The sequence below is a fragment of the Panthera onca genome, chromosome B4 (genome assembly GCF_046562875.1).
Source record: "Panthera onca isolate mPanOnc1 chromosome B4, mPanOnc1 haplotype 2, whole genome shotgun sequence".
NCBI lineage: Eukaryota > Metazoa > Chordata > Mammalia > Carnivora > Felidae > Panthera > Panthera onca.
Window position 1 is genome coordinate 137,996,505 of NC_138345.1, and position 23,694 is coordinate 138,020,198.

The 23,694-nt window shown below is 58.7% G+C and overlaps 2 protein-coding genes across 2 annotated transcripts in view; both read left to right on the plus strand.

The window, feature by feature from the left end:
- Positions 1–12,055, plus strand: part of ATXN10 (ataxin 10) — a 537,342-nt gene extending 525,287 nt beyond the window's left edge. The window contains exon 13 of the transcript XR_014138018.1: positions 12,045–12,055. The gene's annotated coding sequence lies outside the window, so the exon portion shown is untranslated. The remainder of the gene's footprint in view (positions 1–12,044) is intronic.
- Positions 400–23,459, plus strand: TTC38 (tetratricopeptide repeat domain 38). Its single transcript, XM_078449312.1, has 14 exons — positions 400–509; positions 1,539–1,616; positions 3,481–3,562; positions 5,270–5,441; positions 6,523–6,696; positions 9,283–9,358; positions 12,071–12,190; positions 13,981–14,040; positions 15,160–15,198; positions 16,229–16,310; positions 18,097–18,262; positions 19,761–19,920; positions 20,115–20,188; positions 22,271–23,459. The coding sequence occupies exons 1-14, from the start codon at positions 477–479 to the stop codon at positions 22,362–22,364; spliced, it is 1,410 nt and encodes a 469-aa protein (XP_078305438.1). The 5' UTR covers positions 400–476; the 3' UTR covers positions 22,365–23,459.
- The last annotated feature ends 235 nt before the right edge of the window (positions 23,460–23,694 follow it).

Here is a 23,694-nt window from a genome sequence, read left to right on the forward strand (position 1 = left end):
TTCCACAGACTGTAGTTGTGAGCACGGTTTGCTTCAGTTCAAAAAATGACCTCTAGAAACGTGTGCGCGCCAGGCTTCCGCGGGGGACTCCAAAGAGCTTGAAAGTGACCGCTGCCTTAGGATTCCCCCTTGCCTCCCGAGGGACTCCGCGGCGGCGGCCCCAACAGGGTCGCCTGCAGGCGGGAGCCCCCTGGCGGGGGTGGGGCAGGAGTTGGGACGGTGAGCGAATCCCGAGCTGCCCCGCTGCCCTGCGGGGGAGGTGAGTGCGCCCACCGAGGCCCCCGCAGCGGCTCCTCCCCTCCGGCGGGCGCGGACCCCCTCGGAGCGCCCCCGGGGCGGGGCGGGGCGGGGCCAGTGCCGCGGACCAGTGAGCTCGCGGGGAAGCGCGGCAGCTCCGCCCCGCGGTGTCCGCCCCAACGCGGAAGGTGCGGAGTCGCCCGGACCCACATCACCGGCCCGGCCACCCACTTGCCCCCATGGCCGCCACCGCTCCGCTGCGCGACTGCCAGGTACGCGGAGGTTGAACCCGGCCGGGCCCCGCGGCCCCGGCATGGCTTGGCGCTCGGCGGCGGGGACGGGACCGACCTGCGCGGGACCCTGGATCCTCCGGGGAACCGGCCCCCGAGGGACAGGCGAGCACCTGGGTGCAGGAAGGGACCAGAGTACCCTCCTGTGGGACCCCAGCGGCGCGGTTCGAACCCCGCGGAGACCCCGAGGCCTATAATGCATTAGCCCCAGCCACTGTGGCGCAGGAGTGTCTCTTTCGGACCCTCCAGGGTGGGCAGCCTGAACCCATTTTGCAGATGAGGAAGGTGAAGTTCAGAGGAGCCAGGGGACTTGCCCCCCAGCCATGCAGCCTGAGGAGCTGCCCGCTGTGCTCAGGGAGTAGAGGACATTTTCCTTCCCAGGGCGGGGTCGCAGGTCTGTGCACCCCGTCGGGATCCAAAGGGCAGCCCTAACAGTGAACAGTTCTAACGATCTCTAGATCTTTCTGCTGACAGACTTGTAGGTCTGAATCATTTGATAAAGTGGGGAGAGGAGAGGTATTGTTGCTGTGCTTGGCAGATCTCGTGTTTGCCTGCCAGTTGGAAAGTCCACCCTGCCCGGCCAAGCTCTCTAAGGCTCTACCCCTTTTCTGTCCCCCTAGACCTCCCCTCAGCCAGACCAGGGACTCCCGTTTCCTGAGTGCTCCCCTGGCAGACACTTCACAGTCACCCCGTGCATCCTCCAGAGCCCCATTCGGGGCCAGCGAAGGGTCTGAGAGAGGATGTTGCCAGAAGGCACACAGCTATTTAGGGACCCCTGGGATTTGCATCAGGATCTGCCCCCTCCCACCCACAACTCGGCCTCCTCTGCTCTGCACCGTCTATGAAATCTGAGAGTCCCTGCCAGCCCCACAAGCCTGGCTCATATGGAAACCCACACTCACACGATGCGAGGCATTTGGAGATCTTCTGTGCTTGGGGGTTGGGGTTCACATTTATGGCTGGAGGACTACATGGAATAAAGCCCTGAGAGTCTCTTCTTGCTGTGTGCAGGCGTGGAAAGATGCGGGCCTCCCACTGTCAACCGCAAGTAACGAGGCCTGCAAGCTCTTTGATGCCACCTTGACCCAGGTATGCCTGCCGGGCAGTGCGGCGGCCTCTCTAACGGCCGGTGGGGAGGTGTTTAAAATTACCAAATGCTCTTAACTGATTTATGTTTCATTTTTAAATGTTCTGGCCCGTCTCACAGCTACATTTACTTACACCACGCAATGAACGGTCCTTACACAAGTGCAAGACAATACTCCGCACCCCCATCCAGCACGGCTTCGCTTAGATTTACAGCCAGACTCACGTGTCGTGTGATGTACTCTCCCAGGAAAGCCGGTCAACGATGACCACGAGCAAGGGTGGCACTCAAGGCTTCCTAAGCCTCACCTCTTTATCAGCGCTCTTGTTTTATGAACAGTGAAGCTCTCCCGCCCCATTCCTGCCCAAATCTCCTGGCAAACTTGGGTACAGGAGGGCCCACATGGGGGACCCAAACATGCTTCGTAATGCTTAGAGGCCCCGCAGCCAACAGCTTGGGAAGTAGGGGATGCTGTTTTCAGTTGGGTGATGATGTTAGCGGTGGGTTACAGCGCAGTCTATGTACTCCGGACCCTGGTGCATGGGAACGTGTTGGAGACAACCCATGGCGGGGGTGAGAGGTGCCCCCAGGGTCAGGCAGACAGCAATGTTTATCAGGATGCTGACTCTCCCCAGGCCTCCCTCTATGGTCTGCTGAGGGTTTGATATGGGGCCCCTCTGCTTTGGGCTTCGGCCCCTGGCTGGGGCTAATTTTTGAATATACCACTCTCACCTATGGCCACTCCAAGACCCCCCACCGTATTACCGGTAATTTCTAACACCAGTGAAGGAGCCTGTAGTTTTAGAACTAGGAGGGTCTCAAGAGGTAGGGTCTAACCACTTTGTTTGACGGTGGGGAAACCGAGGCTCAGAGAGCTGCGCTGACTCCTGCAGTGAGGCAGATGATGAGCGGGGTAGGCCTGGGTCTGTATACACCGATGGGAAACTACAGCCGGGTTTATCATGAGCAGTGAGAACCCTGCCTACGAACTCCATCCACACAACATAAGGACCGAGGAAGCTTCTAGAAACATAAGTACAAGAAACAACCAGTGAGATGCCGTGAGCTTGCCGAAGGACTCCACTGTGCTCATTTGAACTCTGTTTGTGCCCTTCCTGCACGTTTTGGCCCCAGTAGAGCCCCGGATTTGTTCCTCAGTGTAGCACAGTCCTTCCCCGGACCCCGCCTGTGTATCTTCTGTCCCATGTATCAGCATCTCTGGGCCATCCTGTGTTCGAGCGTGGGCGTCTCTGCTCCAACTCCCCCGTGTCTTATTAAAACACACTCTGCTAATTCTGTGTAGATGCAGGTCAGACATTTGATAGGACACATTTTTTGTTTTGTTTATTTTTGAGAGAGAGAGGGGTGAGGAGGGGCAGAGAGAAGGGACAGAGCATACGAAGTGGGCTCTGTGCTGATAGCAGTGAGCCTGATGGGGGGCTTGAACCCACGAACCGTGAGATCATGACCTGAGCTGAAGTCGGACGCTCAACCGACTGAGCCACCCAGGCGCCCCTGAAGGTCTTTTTGGAAAAGAATGAATGAACAGTAGGAAGGTTCCAATTGTGGCGTCCGATTTTGAAGCCCCCTCTCATGGCTAAAGAAGTTGATGTTCGGGGCAGGTCACCTGTCAGGAAGAAGCTTTCTTTAGATGCTTCTTTCCTGAATATGGGGGCCTCACCCGCCCTAGAAAGTGTGCCTTGAGTTACGAGTATTCAGGCTCTTCACATGAGACCAACCCGGGTGCAGTTCAGGTCATGAAATACTTCGTTGTCTAGAGAGAAAATCCAGATTCAGACACATGCCTTCCTTAACATGAACTAAGGACTCCCTGGGGACAACGTTGTTTTGCCTTTTCTATTTCAGTATGTCAAATGGACCAATGACAAAAGTCTTGGTGGCATTGAGGGCTGCCTGTCAAAGCTCAAAGCAGCAGATCCGACCTTCGGTGAGTGATGCTGTCCCCGGGTGGAGGAGCCGCGTCTCGTGGGTCCGAGCGCTCTCTGACTGAGCGACTCCACTGGCCTGGGGAGGGCAGGCTGGTGGCAGTGACCAGGCTGGCCTTTTGCCCGGAGGGAGGGCAGCAAGACGAGAGCCACTGGTAGGCTTGGCATAGCACTGCCTTCATAGAGATGCCAGGTTCCATGTAAGGCATCTTTCTTTTGAAAAAAAATTTTTTTTTACATTTATTTATTTTTGAGAAACAGACTGAGACAAAGCATGAGTGGGGGAGGGGCAGAGAGAGAAGGAGACACAGAATCGGAAGCAGGCTCCAGGCTCTGAGCCGTCAGCACAGAGCCCGATGCGGGGCTCGAACTCACGAACTGTGAGATCATGACCTGAGCCGAAGTCAGACGCTCAACTGACTGAGCCCCCCAGGCGCCCCTGTAAGGCATCTTTCTAATTTTTTCCCTAATTGTCAGGTCTACAGGGAAGACACCGGTCCTATTTCTCAGGGGAGGAAAGAGAATGAGAAACGTACCCCAAACCACTCAGCTGGTAGTTGGGTGGCTAGGACCACATGAGGCTTTCTGTTTTCCAGAGCTGACCTAGAACACCAGAGGTGGCTCCTGGGGACTTTTAGGACACCAGTGAGGCTTAGCTCGAGCATCTGGGCCACCAGGGCCTAGTGACGGAGGCTGGCATCACAGACAAGCCATGTGCGCAGAGGGGATGGGGAGGTCAGCCGGTGCATTTCGGAACCCCAGGAGGGTGGCCCCAGGAGGGGTGGGGTTCCAGGCCTGGAGGAAGGGCTGAGGAGGGCAGGGCAGTAACCACCGTCCCTTTCCATGCCACTGTGGCCAGCTCCCGCTGAGGACAGGACGCACGGGATGGGGGAAGAAGGAAGCTGAGCCCAGCCTATGGGGGACCAGGAGCCAGGAATGGGCTCGGGCTCTCTGAGCAGACCTCGGGCCCCAGGATAGAAATGGGGGCCACATGGGTCGTCCCAACACTCTGGTTGGGTCCTGGGTCTCCGGCCTCGCCAGTGACTGAGTTCCAAATGCCGGTGGACCCCGTGCCTCTATCAGGCTGGGGGCTGGGAAGCTCAAGGGGGACCCGGGGATCTGCAGACCTGCCAGCAAGGTTGCTACAAGGGCACAAGGCATACCCTCCCCTATCCCCCCCCACCCCCCACAAAGCTCTCCGCGCATGAGTGGCTGAGACAGACTGTACTCCAGGGACCAGCCCCCCCTGCATGGAGCATCTCCTCAGCAGCCCCCTGGAGGCCCGGCGTTGGTGGTAGTGACAATATCAGCCGATGAGGGAAATTAGGGCTGGGGGGTTGTGGGAGCCGGCAGGCAGCCCTGACCAGTTCACCCAGTGAAGGAAGATGCTCCAGACGTTGGCAGAATGCCCTTGTTGGAAAAATATTTGCGGAGGTACAGCGTGTCTCTAGGGCTGCTTCCGCTCCTCGTGAGTGGCGAGGGCCCAGGCTGGGTTCCCCACTGCTGTGGGGGGGGGGCGGGGGCCCGGCGCACAGCCGACCAGCCGCCTGGCCTGCCCCTCCAGGGATGTGGGGTATTTATTCCTCACTTGAGGCTGGGCAGGGCAGGGCAGGGCTGGGCAGGGCGGGCAGGGCAGGGCAGGGCTGGGCAGGGCCGGGCCGAGCTGGATGCCCTGAATCACCAGCTGCTGCTTTCCAACCTTTCGCCAGCGATGGGCCATGCCATCTCTAATGGCCTCGTGCTGATCGGCACCGGAAGCTCCGTGAGGCTGGACAGGGAGTTGGACCTGGCCGTGAAGACAATGGTGGAGGTCTCCAAAACACAGCCGCTGACGCAGCGGGAGCGGCTGCACGTGTCTGCAGTGGAGACCTTTGCCAAGGGGTGAGGGCCTCCCCGGCCGTGGCTGGCACCCTGAGACCGCGCTGGGCGATGCCCCGGGGGCTCCTCCGCCGCCCTTGGGAAGCGGGACCAGGGGTGGGCTCGCCCTGCCTCCCGTGGCCATCTCTCAGTGAAAATCACATCCTGCCCGTCTGCTGTGCCTTCACTTGACTGCAGAACGAGAAAACAGTTGGCTGGGATTTCCAATTTAGCCTCCAAACAACTTTCCTTCTTTAAATGAATTGGGTGTTATGTTTGTGACAAAAATGATAGGACCACGTGACAGAAACGTATGAAGGAAGAGAGCAGAAAGCACTCGCCCTATCCTCGCCCCGACATACCCTCGCGGACATCTGTTCACAGCCTTCCGGGTTGTCCCCCCCCCCCCCCGTCTCCCTTGTGGCCACGGCTGTCCCCCTGTGTTTCATGGTCCCGCAGCCCATCTCTGGGACAGCCCCTTGCGTCTGCGCCGCCAGGGGAGATGCCCCGCACAGCTAGGCGACCTGAGCTGACGTCTCATGGGTTCCGAAGCAGGAACAAAAGGGGCTGAGTCAGTGGCAGGTGTCGGCACGGGGGTGGGCTTCCTCCCCAGCTGGCTCCCCCTCACACAGCTGGTTCCCGGTCCCGGGGAGATTGCCTTTGGCAGCCCGTTAAACCAGTTTTTTTGTTTGTCTGAATTCCAGAGTAAAACTTCCCACTGGTTTTTCAATGTTCTGAGCCACAACCTAACATGGAAACTTTTTTGTGCGGGTGTACGTAGAATATGTTCCCTCTCTCTCTCTCTTCTGTCTCTCTCCCCACACCCCATCTCTCTGTCTCTCATATATATGTATATATATTATAACTATACAATATATTATATACAAATATATTTATGTAAATATAAATATTTAATACAGGAATATTTATATAAATATATATTATATATAATTATATATTACGTGTAATATATGTAATTATATATTATATATTTAAATACATATATACATATTTCAGACTCTGGCAAGAAACGATGCCTTTTGCCCACCACACGTGTATGAACTACGTGTTCAGCGCTGCTGAGAAATCTCTCTTTGGCTTTCAGGAACTTTTCCAGAGCCTGTGAACTATGGGAACAGATTCTCTGGGACCACCCAACAGACATGTTAGCCCTAAAATTTTCCCATGATGCCTACTTTTACCTGGGCTATCAGGAACAGATGCGGGATTCTGTGGCTCGGATATACCCCTTCTGGACGCCCGACATCCCCCTTAGCAGGTATGTGCCAGCTGGAAATCACGTCGTTTCTTTCTTACTCTCTCTCTCTCCTCTGTCCGAAAAGCATGGCAAGGCTCCTGGCCTTGCCCTGGAAACAGTGAGTCTGCTGTGGCTCTTCTCCGAGTTCTCGAAACTGAAAAGATCTCTCTGCTTGCTCTTCCTCCCATCCTGTGAACAAGGCAGCGGCATGTGTATCGGTCAGCCCAGGGTAGTTTTTGCTGCGGTAACAAGCATCCTCTGGTTCTCCAGAGGCTTGTTTATCACACATGCTACACCCCTGTCGTGGGAGGGCCCAGGGCTCTGCACCCCTTGTCATTGTCTCCCTCCTACATCAGAGTCCCAGATGGTGAAGATGCTTTCTGGACACATTGGTCACTGAGAGAGAGAGAAGAGGGCACCCCTGAGGGACTCACGGTGGCAAGGCTTACGGAGGAAGGGCCACCCTGCCACTCCCAAGTCATTGGCCAGAGCTGGTTACCCCCCCCCCCCCCCCAGGACACCAGGCAGTGGAGCTCTGCTGTGTGCTCGGGAGGAGAGGGAGGCCTGGAGTACCTGAGCGGTACTCCCTCCCGTGTGATGGCTGCACAGAATTGCCTTCATTGTGTCTTACTCACAGGATGGTTGTGAAAATCAGACAGCCCCGTGGATTGGAGAGCTGGGTTAGGCAGGGTTCTCTATAGAAACACAACCAGTAGGGTATGAATATCTGTAGCTATATTATTTACATGTTTATACGGGGCAGGGATTGATTGATTTTAAGGAATTGGCTCATGCAGGTGCAGGGACTGGCAAATAAGTCTGAAATCCACAGGACGGGCCAGCAGTCTGGGGAGTCCATGTTGTAATCTGGAGGCAAAATTCCTTCTTCTGAGGACCTCGGTCCTCTCTCTTAAGTCTTCAACTGTTTGGACGAGGCCCACCCGTATTATGGAGGGTAATCTGCTTCACTCAAAGTCTGTAGATTTAAATGTTAATCACATCTGAGAGATACCTTCATAGAAACATCTAGATAGTATCTGACTGAACAACTGGGTACCATAGCCCAGCCAAGGGGACACATGAGAGTAACCATCCCAAGAGCCTAACAATACCGGGCACACCATAAGCATTCAATGCATGTTTCAAAGTGGAAGGTCAAATGACCCCAATAAATATTTAAAAACAATATTTAAAATATTTAAAAGAAATAAATATTTAAGGGGTGCCTGGGCGGCTCAGTAAGTTAAGCTTCCAACTTCGGCTCAGGTCACGATCTCATGGTGTGTGAGTTCGAGCCTCACATCTGGTTCTGCAATGAAAGTGCAGAGTCTGCCTAGGATTCTCTCTCTCTCTCTCTCTCTCTCTCTCTCTCTCTCAATAAATAATAAAACTTAAGAAAAGAAGGAAAGCAGTATTTAAAAGAAAAGTCTGGAAGCCCGTGTGCTAGAACACTGCAGCTATGAATCGTGAGAGCTAGACTTTGTCACTATGCGCGGTAGTAAAGGTAACACCTGAGTCACCAATAGAAACTCTGTTGCTCTTCCTTGTTTTCGTGGGATCCCACAAAGCTACAGCGAAGACTGCCTCTGGCACGTGTGACTGGCCTGGCGCTCAGTGCTGAGGATCACAGACGAGCGATGGGGAAATGGCAGTGTGTGCTGATCCAGTGAAGTGACCCGTCCCGGGCCGGGCCTGGGCCAGGAGCGAGCGGGACAGACGGGTCCTGGCCGCTAGGAGCCGGGGTCTGGGGAGGAGCTGTCCAGCAAGTACAGGCGGGGCTGGGCTGGGGGTGTGCACGCCGCTGGCCGGCAGAGAAGCCACTGCCAGCCTGTGCTCACCAGTACTTCCCAAGGGAGGTGTCCCGGGCTGTGCCCCCAGGTGGGTGTCACCAGCCGGACAGGCAGGAGAGGGCCCTTGGCGTCCTCAGTGGAGACAGCGCGCTGATGCTTAGGGGGTGGGCTGTGAGTCGCAGAGGGGCCCGCTGCAGAGACGGGGTTTGGGGTAGACGATTGTGCCGACGCTGGGGGGTCACGGCGCTCCCCACTGATCAGCAGCGTCCAGTTGCTGGGAAGCCTGGTGCTTGGGCGGCACCTGGAGGGGGCGTGTGTCCGTCTCCTGGGGCTGCCGGGACAAAGTGCCGTAGACCGGGCCGCCTAAGGCGACAGTGCATTCTCTCACAGTTCAGAGGCCACAAGTCGGGAATCCAGGCATCGCCAGGGCTGTGCTCCCTCCAGAGGCTCTAGGGGAGGCTCCTTCCTCGCCTCTCCGTGGCTTCCGGCGGGAGCTGGTGATCCCGGGTGTTCCTTGGCCTGCAGCTGCGTGGCTGCGGTGTCTCTTCCGTGTTCACGTGGCTCCATCCTTTGTGTGTGTTTGTACGTCCCTGTCCGAGTCCTCCTCTCCTTCCTCTCGGGAGGACATCCGTCGTTGGGTCTAGGGCCCACCCTCGTCCCGCAGGACTTCAGCTCGATGGCGTCTGCAAACGCCTGCATTCCAAATTAGGGTCCGTGCTCAAGCATCGTTTTGGGGGACACGGTTCGGCCCACACTGAGGGTTGCACAGTCCACTGTTGTTGAAGACTTTTTGTTTGTTTCCTCTCTGTTTTTTTAGCTACGTGAAAGGCATCTATTCCTTTGGATTGATGGAAACCAACTTCTATGACAAGGCAGAAAAGCTTGCCAAAGAGGTAAGTGGGCCCTTCCCCTCAGGGGTGGCGTCAGGCGGGGCAGAGCCCACACGGCCCCCCTCCCCGCCCCCCCACTCTGGTCCGGTTTCCTGAGAGACCCTGGGGAGGACTCATATTACCAGCAAGGGCAGCTGGCCCTCCCACAGTCCGCAAACTGCCTCCACGGGCCAGGAAGGTGAATGAGGCCCGGGGAAGCTGTGTCCACCTCTCCCTCGGGGCCCCGTGCAGGGCCGCCCCAGGCTCCCCGAGCTCTTGTCTGTCTCTGTCCAGAGCTCCACGGTCGCAGACAAAGGTTGCCTCCGGGTGGCCCCTGACCCGGGGGCCGGGGTCTTGTCGGCCAGCTCTTCCCTCGACCTCTGCCTCCCCCCAGAGGGAGGGAACCATGGTGAAGGGTGCAGAGGAGTGTGGTTTTGCCAAACGCCTCCTGTCGGGCCGGGCCCTTCCCGCCAAGGGCCGGCTGGTACCAAGGTGCATGGTGGACGCCCCTCACCAGCGGACCGGGACCGAGCAGTAGGCCGTGGCGGTGGACTTGGGGCTCGTGGTGTCCTCTGTGGTCCTCAGAGGCCGTGTCCTCCAGCCCCTCTCCTCACAGGAGTGGAAACGGACCCCGGGAGGGGCTGTCGCGCACCCGGGGGCGCCCTGGGCCTGGCTCCGTGACAGGCACCCACTCTAGTCTGCTCATCCCCTCCGCCGCGAGGCAGCACTCTCCTCGCCGTCCAGACAAGGCGGCCACGGCGCAGAGAGGCCACGGCTGGCAGAGTGTGTGCTCACCGGGGCCGCCTGACCCGACCACCGTCCGTTAGGCTGCCTGGACCAGACCTGGCTCCCCCGCGTCCCAGCCAGTGTTCCTCCCCATAGACGTTGCCCTGGTTGCCCACAGCACCCCTCCCCCGGAGGCAGCCTGCACCCTTGGGGGGCCCAAGCGGCCATGAGGTTTCTGAAACCTGTTCTGGTTACACAGATGGAGCCCAGACTTGAGCGCAGGGGGACGGTTCCATGCTCCATGGCGGTCTGGGCTCCGTGGCCTGAGGGAGCAGGGCGCGCTGTCCAGCGGGTCGGCCACGGGAAGGTGCCCTGAGCGCTCGAGGGCTGTCAGACTGGCTCGAGAAGCCAGAGGGCAGACAAAAGGTGCAGGCTGACGCCCCACCGGGAGCAGGACGTGGTGGAATGGGGTGTCCTTTCTCCTGCTGTACCCACTCGTGCGGGTGCCACGCTCTGAGCCCAACACCAGTACACCCGAGGTGATTACTGGGCAAGGTCATGCTGTGACAGTGCCTGCCAGGCCTCCAGGAGAGCGAGGGTGGGCTGCACCAGGCTCCGCTGGAGTCTGGAGAGGCCTCACGGTGGTGGTGGTGGTGATGCTTGGGCCTGCGAGCTTCTGCGTGCCAAACCCCAGGGGCCCCGAGAGCAAAGGGCTTCAGGCAGGGGAAGCACAGCCTGCTGAGCTCAGGAAGCTTGGAGCCACGTGATAGGCTGAGGCTCAGGGCGGATGGGGGCGGGGCGGGCCCTAGGGCAAAGGTTGGGGGGACAGGCAGGGCGGGTCGTGCAGTGCCTCGTGGCTCTGTCCCAGGGAGACTGGGGAGGAAGCTGGAGCCCCTGGTGGAAGGTGGGGCCTAATCTTGGCCGTAGGTCCGGCCACTCCCTGCCCTGAGCTGTGCCCCGCAGGAGAGCAGCACACTTAGGGGATCCCTTCTCAGGACGCCCCCTCCCCAGGTCTGCGTGGCCGTGCCCCTGCAGTCCCCGAAGTGTCCTCGTCCTGCAGGGCTCTGCTGAGGTGCCCATTGTCCCCCGAGGACACCTTTCTTACGGCGCCCCCACGTGGACCGGGCAGGCCCGTGCAAGCAGTGGGCGGGAGCAGAGAGGCAGGCTTACTGGGGAAGACCTGTCTGCCTAGACCTCACAGCAGGTGCCAGGCCAAGGCCTCTGCCTCTGTGAAAGGCACGGGGCACCGAGGCAGTCAGTGGGGCTGGAGGAAAGAGCGGCCTGGTGTGCAGGACCTGGGCTCGTGTGGATTGTCCCCTGGGCCACTTTGAGCCTCAGCCTACCGCTCTGTGCCTGGCACTTAGGAGGTGCGCAGTAAGCATGAGCTGAACACAGGACTAAAAGAAAGCTACAAGGGGGTAGGAATCACGCCCCGTGTCCTGCCCCCCTTGCTGGTCACCCGGCAGGCTCCCCGGTCACGTGAGTGGCTGTTGTTATTCATAGCAATCCCGTCAGAATGAGCCCGGGCTGCCACACGCGTGGTCATCCACGAGGGGCAGCCGTGAGCACTCGGCAGTCTGCACAGCATTCAGGCACGCCCACTGCGTCCACTTGATCTCCCAGGCCAGCCCCGAGGGGATGGCGGCATTGCTCCTCACCAGGGGGGACAAAGGCCCAGAGAGGCTGGCCGGCAAGTTGCAGGTGACTCGGCCCCGTGCAGGAGGCTCTGGGGCCAGGAGGATGAGTCCTGGCTTTGGAAAGACCCAGCTGTGGTCTTTCAGCCTCCCTGAGCTCAGTTCCTCACCTTTGAAATGGGCGGTGAGATCCTCGCTGGTGGCATCCTGTAGATGGTCAGCGGGGCTGGACTTCGGGGTCACTGCTGTTTTGAGGCAGGGCCCGGTGCGCACGCGCTCCAGCAGCTCAGGCCCCTGCTCCCCACGTAACCTGGTCACCAGGCGGCCTGACTAATCCTCGTGACCTCCGACCATCTTCCGCCCCCTCCCCACGTAGGCTTTGTCCGTTAACCCGACAGACGCGTGGTCGGTGCACACCATCGCCCATATTCACGAGATGAAAGCAGAAATCAAGGATGGATTGGAATTTATGCAGCACTCAGAAACCCACTGGAAGGTACGATTCCTGTCGATGGGTCATCTGCCTGGAAAATTCCGCCCATCCCCTTGGGTTAAGGCTTTAAGGACAGAAGTTATAGGCTGCAGCTTAGTTCTGGGGGAGCTGGGTTGTGTCGAGCCGCAGTGTCCCCAGGGACCCACAGGGCTCCCCGAAACCTGCTGGTGTTTTGCAGGTGATTCTAGAAGACTCTAGAATCTAGAATCTAGAATCTAGAAGATTCTAGAAGTTTTGGGCTGGGGCATTTGGTGTAAAGGAACGGGTCAGAAAATGACCGAGGACACAAGAGCCTGGCACGGGGGAGAACCGTAAGAACCCTGAGCTGTGTCTTACCACCAGCCGGCTGGCTCAGCATGGAACCCACGGGTGGGCTCGGGGACCACGCGGCGCAGCCAGGGGCCGATGGGGCAATGATGTGCAGTCGGCTCCCCTAGGCAGATACTGATAGTGTTTGCGAGAGTGCTGAGTCTGGGGGAGGAGGAGCAGCTGTGTGGCCATATCCTCTGGGCTGAGGGCCAGGGGCTTGCCCAGGCAGAACCGAGGGAGGCCAGGGAAGGCTTGGGCCAGGGCCTTCCAGCACATTCCATTCACATCCCTCCCCCAGACGCTGCGATTTTACTGGGTGTTGGGTGTTGGAGGCCTGGCTGGACCCTAGGGCAAGAAAGTGACCCTCTGAGCCTCGGTTTCCTCATCTGTATACCTGCTGTTGTAACAACTGGGAAGCCCCCAAATGAGTTCTCCTTGGTGTTGGTTCTAGACATGTGTAAAATGAGGCAGCCCAGTCTGGCCGGGTAATGCTTGCATCTGTCCCCTGCTGTGGCTCCTGGCAGCCTCTGGCCTGGCAGGACAGTCTTGCTTTAGATAGTGTGGCCTGGGACTCCCTTTCCTCCTCCTCCTGCCCCAGACTGGTGCTCAGTCAAGATCCTACCCTGGGGACCCCACGGAGAGTCCAGCCCAGACTTCTCTGTCCTCAAAAGGCCTGATCAAGTGGAGTGAGCAGCTGCCCAGCAGCCCATGAACCACACCATGATAGGGACACTCTTAGGGATGTGGAAACCCAGAGGAGGCATCCAACCCCCCCTGGACTTGAGGGTGAGGTGGTCACGGAAGGCTTCCTGGAGGAGGCAGCCCCTGAGCTGGGTATTGAAGGATGGCTAGGAGTTTGCTAGGTGATAGATGGGGAGGTGGAGGGTATTCCAGCCAGACTGAGCAAAGACACCGAGGCCTACAGGGGCCTGTGAGGAAGAGGGGACACAGGCAGCCTGGGTGTCGTCCAGCAGACGTGGGCCTTGGAGAAGGTGTTGTCAGTTCCTCTTTCCAGGAGGTAGAAGGTGGTGTCCAGGTAGAGGAGGAAGTGTTCGTGGTAGCCTCACAGAAGGAAGGGTTAGTGCTCACGATGGGGCCTGCAGACTTCCAGTCGTCAACCACACCCCCCCTTCCTTGCCGGCCTCGCCAGTTCCTAAAGGGAGTCCAGCCCTGGGCTCATTGATCCTCGCGGCTTTATTGGGATTTGGACACCCCGGGGGCCTCGGCACCTGTTTGTGGATCCATCGCTCGTTTTCTTGAGGCTTGAGGAGCAGGGTGACCTCTGTGTCAACCGTCCTCAGAGCTGACGGGGACGTCGGGGCACAGAGGTGCCCGGCACAGGCCGGCCTCAGCATGGGTGCCCGGGAACGTTTCCCGCACTCAAGGTCAGGGGACGGTCCTGCACTGTCAGAAAACCACAGCTGGTATTTTTTTTTCCCACAGGCTGTCAGATTTTTCTCTAATTCTCTCATTTTTCCCCCCAGGACTCTGATATGCTTGCTTGTCATAATTATTGGCACTGGGCTCTGTATCTGATTGAGAAGGTAAGCTGGTTAGCTGTCTTATCCTACAAAGATGTCCAGAGAAATAAATATTTGTCTACCTTTTGCTGGTTCCCCGGGATAACAGTTTGGGTTTGCACGTTTAAATGGTGTCTGGTGTAACAGAGCATTAAGGTTTTCAGATAGCTCTTCAGGCTTAAACTCCGTTAGGTGTTTTTCGCTGTGTGGACGCGGAAGCCGTGTAAGCCGCATGTAATTTGTGGACACAATTTAGGTCAAGTGTCCTCAGCCGCTGGAGTGAACGAAGCCCCCACCCCTCAGGCTGCACCTGAATGAGCTGTGAGACCCTCCAAATGCTTGGTTGCAGTGAGAGTGAGGGTGTGGGGAACAGCCTCGCCCCCAGGGATTCTGCCCCTCGGTCCCCTTTGTACGGGAGCTTCTTACAATGGTGCTAATCGTGGAGGAAATCTAGAAGCTCCCTAAAAGCCCAAAGGAAAATGCTCAGAAGTTGAGGGTCCGTGGTGACACAGAGATGCAGTGACACAGTGTGTGGAAGAAAGCAGTGGCCCCCATTGAATGTAAGACAAGGAAAATACGGGGGAAAAAAAAAGACTAGAAAAATAACATGAGAAAGCTTGTAAGAGTCTGACAAGCGCAATGGGGACAATAATGCTTCGGCAGAAACTGTCCCCTTAGCAGCAGAGGCGCCAAGAGCCCAGAGCAGAAGTGGTTCTCCTCTTCCACCCTAAGACCCTCTGGGACACTGCCCCTGCCCCCCCCCCCAACCCCCGCCACGGGATGTGCTGGGGTGGGGGGTGGGGATTGGCTTTTCGGCTCATTTCTCATATTACGTTTCACCTTTGCTACATTTCACCTTTGCTACATGTTTTTGTTTTTTTAAAGTTTATTTTGAGAGAGAGAGAGAAAGAGGGAATGAATGGGGGAGGGGCAGAGAGAGAGAGAGGGAGGGAGGGAGGGAAAGAATCCCAAGCAGGCTCCTGGCCATCAGTGCAGAGCCTGATGCGGGGCTCAAACTCACAAACTGTGAGATCGTGACCCGAGCCGAGATCAAGAGTCAGACGCTTAACCGGCTGAGCCCCCCAGGCGCGCCTCCCCTTTGCTGCGTGTTGATCACGGGACCTTGATTCTTGATTTTTCCAGGGCGAATACGAGGCCGCGCTGACCATTTACGATACGCATGTAAGTCTACTTTCGCACCTAGTTTGGTTGAGGGCAAAAATTTGCCTTTTTAGTCTCTAGCGGGTGTTTGAGCCCGTCAGTGTTGTCTCAGCCAGAAACAACAGCTGAAGCAAGAACTCACCTCTTGTGTAAGGCCTGCTGGGGTGAATTCTTGCCTCACGTAGCGGCGTAACCCGTGACCCAGATGGGTCGAAGACCCTCGGGGACTCTGTGCGCCGTGGGCGCTGGTAGAATAACGCATCTAAGTTGGTCCTTTCTGGCATCCCGGGCTTTTCTCTGGTCATTTTAGATTGCTTTTCTCTGGTAGAATCAGTGATCTGCCCACGGGAACTTTTTTCACTGTAGCAAAATATGTACGAGATTTGCATCGGGATCATTTTTGCGCGTATGGTTTGGCAGCCCTGGGTCCATTGACTGTCACCACGGCCTGTCTCCAGACCTCTTTGGTCTCTCCGACTCTCACTCCGTGCCCGCTGAACACTAGCTCCCACCCACCCTCCGCCAGCCCCTACGTGTGCCTTTAAGAGAAAACCAGCCTAATTCACGGCTCCTGGGAACCCCTGGGCAGACTTTGAAACAGGAGACCGGGGTCACAGAAGTGCCTGGGGCCCAGGGCTCTAGACCCAAGGAAAACATTCAGTAAAGTTTCTGTTGAGTCTTCCTGTCGAGTGTTATGAGGATTGTGTAGTGAGAAGTGAAGGGTGACTACTCAAGTGTCATGAGGGACAGGCCAGCCGAATGCTGACCTGGGAACTGGTGACACAGCCTCCCACCGGCGTGGCCTGAGGCTGGGGACCAGAGGTGACAGATGCTGGCCCGGCCTCCGCTGGAGGCTCCTGTTCTCTCTTCTTCGGGTTTCCAGCCCGGAGCTGCCACGGGCCCGGGCAAGGGGATGATCCTGGTAGTTGAGGCAGAGGGGTGGTGGCGGGGGCTCCTGTTTGCTGAGGACTGGCTCCGTGCAGGCCCCACACGTGGCCCATCCCTGCGGCCCCTCATGTGCCCCCCCCCCCGCCCCGCCCCTGTCTTCCAGATCCTCCCCAGCTTGAAGGCCAGCGGAGCGATGCTGGATGTGGTGGACAGCTGCTCCATGCTGTATCGGCTGCACATGGAAGGTAGCCCGGTCTGCGTCCTCCCCTTGCGCTCCTCTGCCCTCTCCCCTCCCACAGGACAAGAGGAAGGGGACCTGGGCCCGGAGCTGGGCAGGAGCTGATGATCGAGCCACTCGGGGCCCCGCGGCAGGCCCAAGTGGCTTGCCCATCTGTGGGCCTGGGTGCCGGCTCTGCCGTGGCCTTCCAGCCCGGCTGAGGCCCCTGGGCCCCGTGCCTTTCCCACGGCCTGCCCACCGGACCCGCAGGGCACGGGTAGCACCTGGCCACCTGTCTTTGGGTGCTGCCTCCTCTCTCAGAACAAGAGGGGTGACCGTTTCTCAACTCCCTGGGATTTCAGAGAGCGAGGTTTCTCAACATTGTCATCCCACACTCTGCAGGTAGCCGGTTGCCAGATGCTTCTCCCTTTCCCCTCAGGCCCAACCTGTATCCGCTCCAGGCCCTGGGTCAACGGGACGATGTGGGGATGACACCTGGGCAGGGCAAGCTGTTTCCGGAGGGTTCCAGGAAGGCCTCCTCGTGGAGGTGAAATGTGAACCATGGAAGGGTGTGCAGGGTTTTGCCAGGCAGGGATGGGAAAGGATATTAGGTGCAGGGAGCAGCCTGTCACTGCCCCCAGGACATGGAAACCGGCAACCTGCTACGGGACGAGTGACCAAAGAGCAGGGTCAGTGTGGTCCAGGCTGAGAGGCAGCTGGGGCTGAGCTCAGGTAGGCCGAGGCCAGAGCAGAGGCTGCTACTGCGTTTTCCAGGCCAGCTCACGATGCTCAGATGGTAAAGCGGCAAAATTGAAAGCTGGTCTGTCGAGGGACCTGGAAGAAAGGTGGAATCCTGTTGACCCAGAGACCCTGTGAGCCCTTTGCCTGCAGAGGCAGGGCTTGAAGCCGCCTGGGACTCTCTGGGGACCCTGCAGCCTCTCACCTTGGTGCACGTGTGGGGGGCGGCTCAGAGGGACAGAGGCTGGGAGGCACAGTCGTGGGGCCAGGGGCATGTGGAGGCAAGACAAAGGACACTCACTCCCCCACCACAGAGTGGAGACTCAAGAGACCTGTCCGACCTGACGGGCCGAGACAGAGGTCAAGGGCAACATCTCCCGAACCCCTTCGGGAGGTGCCCCCAAGAAGCAGGAAGAAGCTAGTAACTTCTGGGAATCGGGAGGTGCTGCTGGGGAGCGGAGAAGGGTAGGGGCTGTCTATAGAGTTGAGAAATCGAGACACGAAGGTGGGAGAATTATTAACTGAGCAGATTTTTATAAAACACCTTGTATCTCTCAGCTGTCATATGTAACCATAGGAAGAGTTTTATTTTATGTATTTTTTTAAAGTTTATTTTTGAGAGAGACTAAGAGAGAGCACAAGCAGGGGAGGGACAGAGAGGGAAAGGGAGGATCTGAAGCAGGTTCTTTGCTGACGGCACAGAGCCCGACGCGGGGCTCGAACCCACAAACCGTGAAATCATGGCCTGAGCCGAAGTCGGACGCTTAACCGACTGAGCCACCCAGGCGCCCCCACAGGGAGAGTTTTAAAAATGGTTTTGGGGGTTGTCAAAGGGGCCAGAAACTTCACTTACTACCCTTCAATAGGTTAATTTGTTTACCTTATGAATCTATTGCTTTTATAATTACAGGAAGTTAACATAAAATGGGCCCAAAGGCCTCAGTATGAGGCCCGATGCCGCTTGCCGGCCCCGCTCCCCTGCCCAGCCTCTGGGGGGTGTGGGGGTACAGGAGGCCCCCGCGCAGGACGTGCTCACACAGAATGCCAGGCCTGTGGTTTCTTCCCCGTGTCCTCAGGGGTGTCTGTGGGGGAGCGGTGGCAGGACGTCCTGTCGGTGACCCAGAAGCACAGCCGTGACCACATCCTGCTGTTCAACGACGTGCACTTCCTGATGGCATCCCTGGGTGCTCGGGACCCCCAGACCACGCAGGAGCTTCTGACCACCCTGCAGGATGCCAGCGAGTACGCACCGCAGACTGGGCCCTGCTGAGAGGGCAACAGGGTATTGGGGGCGTGCCGTGGCCGGCTCCGTCCCTGCCCCTGCCCCTGCCCGCCGGGGGTGCTGGGGGTGGGGGCCCCCTCAGGGAGTACGGCTGTGGGGATGCCTTGGGGGGGGGGCTGCTGCCACACGTGCGCCCCACAGGCGTGTGCTCCCAGGTGGATGTATCCCACGGGGTACACTTGCTCCCCCCGAGAGATGGGGGCACGTCTCCCGGCTGGGGGTGACAGCATCTGTGTCATGGGCACAGCCTCCCACGGGGGACATGGTGAGGCCCCAGAACCAGAGAGACCTGCTGCTTACAGCATCTGAGATTCCGGACTGAGCCTCAGATCTCTGCTCTGAGCCTCAGTTTCCTCATCTGCAAGCTGGGGACAGTGGCAGGAGAGGGAGGTGCAGTGACACGGTCATACAGCTCCCCGGCACAGCTCCTGGCATGGGTGGGAGGCCCCGGGGATCCCAGGGCCCAGGGTCCTCTGCAGCGTGGGCCACCAGGGATGTAGCTGAGCCCTGCCTGTAGGGCAGGAGCTGCGGGAGGCATGACCCTTGGTGGTCTGTCCTGGGGGCCACGCGCGGGCTGGCCACCGCCATGGCCGCTGCCCTAGCCCTCCTCTCAGAGCTGTGCTGCAGGGACCGTGGCCTGTGGCCGGGGAGGCAGCTTCAGGAGAGGTGTCCGCCGTTGGCTGTCTTTTCACCACAGGGAAGGCCTGGGGAGCCCACCAAGCACTTGAGTATTTTTTTTTTTAAATCTTTTTAATGTGTACTTATTTTTGAAGGAGAAGGAGACAGAGCATGAGTGGGGGAGGGGCAGAGAGAGAGGAAGACTCAGAATCCGAAGCAGGCTCCAGGCTCCGAGCTGTCAGCACATAGCCCGACGTGGGGCTTGAACCCACAGACTGAGATCATGACCTGAGCTGAAGTCGGACCCTCAACCGACTGAGCCACCCAGGCACCCCGAGTATTTGATTCTGGCTTTTAAGACAGGCTTAGAGCCGGCCGCTGCCTCCATGGCTGCGGGCCCTGTGACCCAGACCAGCGGCCACCTGAGGGCCAGCAGGGAGACAGGGGCCGTGACAGCCGTCTGCCTCGGCCCCGGGGCCAACTCCAATACCAGGCCTTTACCTGCATCGTCTGCAAGCCTCCTGACAGCCCCGAGCGGTTGGCACTGTTCCCCACACTTTACAGATGAGCAAGGTGAGGCCAGAAGTTGAGGGGCCTGCCTGAAGTCAGGTCGCTAGTGAACAGCAGAGTTCAACCCAGGGTTGAGAGAACCCCCTCGTCTCCCCTTCCTGGCCGCTTCTCCTCCGTCGGCTCCCCTGACCAAAGGACCTGCTGTGTCAGGCCCAGAGCCGGGGACACCCTCCCGTCAGGACGCCGGAGTCAGGCAGGGAGGCATCTGTGCTGTGACGGGCAGTGCAGAGTGCCCTGCAGGTGACCGAGGGCACCTTCTCCGGCTGGCAGGTCCCCCGGGGAGAATTGCCAGCACCTCCTGGCCCGTGACGTGGGGCTGCCCCTGTGCCAGGCCCTGGTGGAGGCCGAGAACGGGAACCCGGACCGTGTCGTGGAACTGCTCCTGCCCATCCGCTACCGTATCGTCCGGATCGGAGGCAGCAACGCCCAGGTGAGCCTCCGGCCACACCAGCAGCCTGGGTCCGGCAGGGTCTCTCGGCGTGGGCGCCCGTGGTGCGGGGGTGTCCTTACCATTCGCGTCCCCCGGGAAGTCTGCCCCTGAGAACAGCCCTGCCCGCAGTGGGGTGGGGGCTCCCGTCCCTCATCCCACGTTACAGGAGCCCAACCTGCCCAGTGACCTTTCAGAGAGACGTCTTCAACCAGTTACTGATCCACGCGGCCTTGAACTGCACTTCCGGCGTCCACAAGAACGTGGCTCGGTGAGTTCCTCGCTCACAACCACGCCAGGCTTGGGGACGTTTCTGAGCATCGCTCCCTCTCTCACGGGGGTCTCCCCACGGGCTTCCAGCTTGCCCTGAGGCTCCCACCTCCCACCGCCCGAGGCTACGGGGGGGGCTTGGTTTTCCCTGTTAGCATGCTCGGCTTGGCCAGAGGGGTCCACCCCACCCCCAGGCCGGTCCTCCTGCCCTCCCCAGCCCACTCCTCATTCGAGCCTTGCTGTAAGTTGCCCAACACGTCCTGCTGTTTCAGGGTCCTGGGCCTTTGCACATGCCGCATCCTCTGCTGGGGACGCTCTTTCTTTCTCATGGGGCTGACTGTGCTGGGCTCCAGGAGGTGGCGGGGGTGGTTGTGTCAGGCAGACCCAAGGCCTGGCGGGTGGTTCTTATTTCTCATGTGGGAAGTAGCACTAGCAACTATCTCTTACGCGCACACACACACACGCACGCACAATGGGGCCGGGGCAGGGCACATTGCCCTGAAGGCTGTGGGGTAGCTGAGCTGGTGGGGAGTTAGGGAGAGAGGATGTCCTGGAGAAGGGACAGTTGAGGGGAGGCCCAAAACCAGCGGGTTTGACCAGACCCATGGTCTGGTTAGGAGGAGGGGCTGGAGGGTTAGGGATGTGGGGGCGGGGGCGCCCCCAGAAGAAAGCTCTGCAAAGCCCGGCCCTCACTAACAGCCTTGGAGCTCCCACATCTGACTCGCCTTGCCCTACATGGGGCAGCCGAGTTCCATGCTGGTTCCTGCACCAGATCTTCTACCTCTGGGGTGAGATGCGACCCCTCCTCATGGGTCCCCTGCGCCCCCCACCCCAGAACACCGAAGGGAAAGGGAAGAAGGGAGGAGCTGTGGGTGGGTGTCAGGAGACCCAGTGAAAGCCCTGCGGTGAGTCCCGGGTGGCCTCTGGCGGAGCCGTGGAAGTCAGGTGGAAAGCCCGAGGGTCCGAGCGTAGGCTCAGGCGGTGCATGCTGGGTGAGCCCCAGCTGCCCCAACAACATTTCCAAACGGGGCAGTGCAGGTGTTCTCAGTGCTGATGAAACAGGTGTACACGCTCTGGAATCGGTTAAGACTCTGAAGCATCTTTGGACACGTGTGGTTCATAAAAGCCACACCCCTTTCTTTAGAGGGCAGATCCCTTAGAGAGTTCCAGGTCCCGGTGTGGGTGCGGGTTGGCAGGGAAGGTGAGGCCCTTTGGATAGGAGGGCTGAGGGCTGGAGCAGGGGAGCTGGGGCAGGGTGGGGGCCTGCCATGGTGGGTAGAGGATGCCCTCTGGGCTGGGCAGAGGGTACTATGCAGCAGGGGGTCTGTCCACGGGCGAGCTGAGGGGGAACGGGCCCCACAGGCAGCCTGGAGCCCGTGGGGACCACCGAGGGCCACCTGCTGCAGCCAGGGTGACAGGCTCGCCTCCAAGTGCCCTCCTGTCATTGACAGGAAGCTCACGCCCCTCCCCTCCAAGGTGGAGATCCTGGGCCCCCTGCAATGGCGTCCCCACCCCTAGGGCCAGGCCCAGCCCCTTAACCCCCCCTCACCCCACGGAATCACTCTTGTCAATTGTTTGGGGGTCTTTCCCTTAAACGATACTTGCTTTGTTCAGACTTGCCTTTCCATAGCCACTGGCCTTCCCAGAGGGCCTCATGCCTGGCTTCCCCTTGACCCCCACGGTCCAGTTCTACCCTCTTGTCTGGTGGAAGGATGGGCCCTGGCTTCCTGAGGCAGATGAAGCCACAGTTATGTGCTCACCCAGCTACATGTGTCTTGGGGACAGCATCAAAATGTTCTCCAAACACTGGACGTTCTGGTTACGCACTGGAGTCCCTACCTTCTCATCCTTGAACCTCCCGCGCCTGGTTCACCACCTGGTCCCCCTGCCAAGGTCAGGCCTCCTGCTGCTGGGCTCTGTCCCTCCTGTCCCCTCTCTCCGGTAGCCCAGGAAGGGGAGCAACTTGCTTTCTGCTCATCTCAGACCCAGGCCGAGCTGCCTGTCCTGCCTTGGGGCCCGGGAACCATCAGGCCCCACATCCTTCTAGAAGATTCCACCACAGACCCTGTCCCTGTTTCCACAGGAGCCTCCTGATGGAGCGTGATGCCTTGAAGCCGAACTCACCCCTGACCCAACGGCTCATCCGAAAGGCTGCGGCCGTCCACCTCCTGCAGTGAGCTAGGCCTGGCCCCCTCCCTAGCGTCAGATCGGCTGCCCCCTGGCTTCTAGGGTTAGAAGCGGCTAGAGCCCGTTAGGTGGTTCTGTTGAGTAATTTTGCAGCTTTAAGCAAAAAGCCCTGTAACCAGCAGCGTTATAGGGAGCGGGGACACAAATCAACTTTAAACACGAGTCAGGATCTTTCCGTCCTTGTTCAGGGCTGAGGGGCAGCCTCAAGCAGTTAGAACCAAACTAGTTTTGTTTCCACTTGCCTTGCAAACTGTATCTTCGCAGGGCACTCCCGCATCTCCTGGTGTTCAAGGGTTGGAAGGCGGGGTTGTCTGGAGGCCAGCGCAGCTCAGGGAGGACAGTCTTCCACACAGCCCCTGGGGACCCCCTCCCCCAGGCTGCCCCTGGGATAAACCCTCACCCTGTCTTCCTCATATTCTAGATCTGTTGTCCCATCTTTTGGTTGAGGGCACCCATGACGGGGGAAGTGACTTGCCCGGGTCACAGCTAGTGGAGGCCCTAAGATTCGCCTTGGGCCTCCGCAAGGCCTGACCTCACCGTCTGTGGATCCCCCAGCTGCCCCCCCCCCCACCTCAAAGAAGCACAAGCATGTGGGGGGCCCTCTGCCGTCTCTGGAGAGGTCTGTGAGCTTCCCAGGGGGCTTCAGTGGTGTTGATCAAGGGGCCTCGGGTATGTGGTTTCCTTTGCCAGCTATGACTTTAATCATACGAGTGCACAGGCGCTGAGTGGACACACTTTCTGGGGCGTGTGGATTGAGCCCAGGGTTGCCCTGTTGTGGCAACAAACACACAGCACTGTGGCCCGTGGCTTTACCACGATCCGAGCCGGTTTTACAAATGCTGCCTCAGTCTCAGTTTCCCCCTTTTCTTAACCTGGCCCTTAAATCAGGGAGTTGCTGATTTCGCTGGAATGCACCCGTGAGGGGCGATCCTGGCCCCTAAATGTTTCTCAGGTTCCTTCAGTGTAAACTGACATTAGGGAGGGACTCAGGCAGGGGGCAGGTCTCCTGGGAGGCAGTGGAGGCCTCCAAATCGATAAGACAAATTTTCTGAGATTAAAATAAATTAGGTAATCAGTTCCTTTGACTTGCTGGTGACACCTTTCTGCATGTCCCATGTGTCAGGCCTGGGTCATGGGGAGGCAGGCTTCTCCTTGAACTTGGGGTGTGGGTGGGGCAGTGAGTCAATGGGTAATTACAATAGGGTTTCAAGAGGGGTGCCGTCTCTACTCGGGAGACAGAGACACATTCCAAAGGCGAGCCTGCCCTCCAATCCTGAGCTGTCCCCTCCTGCCGGATGCCATGACACAGCAGGCTCACAC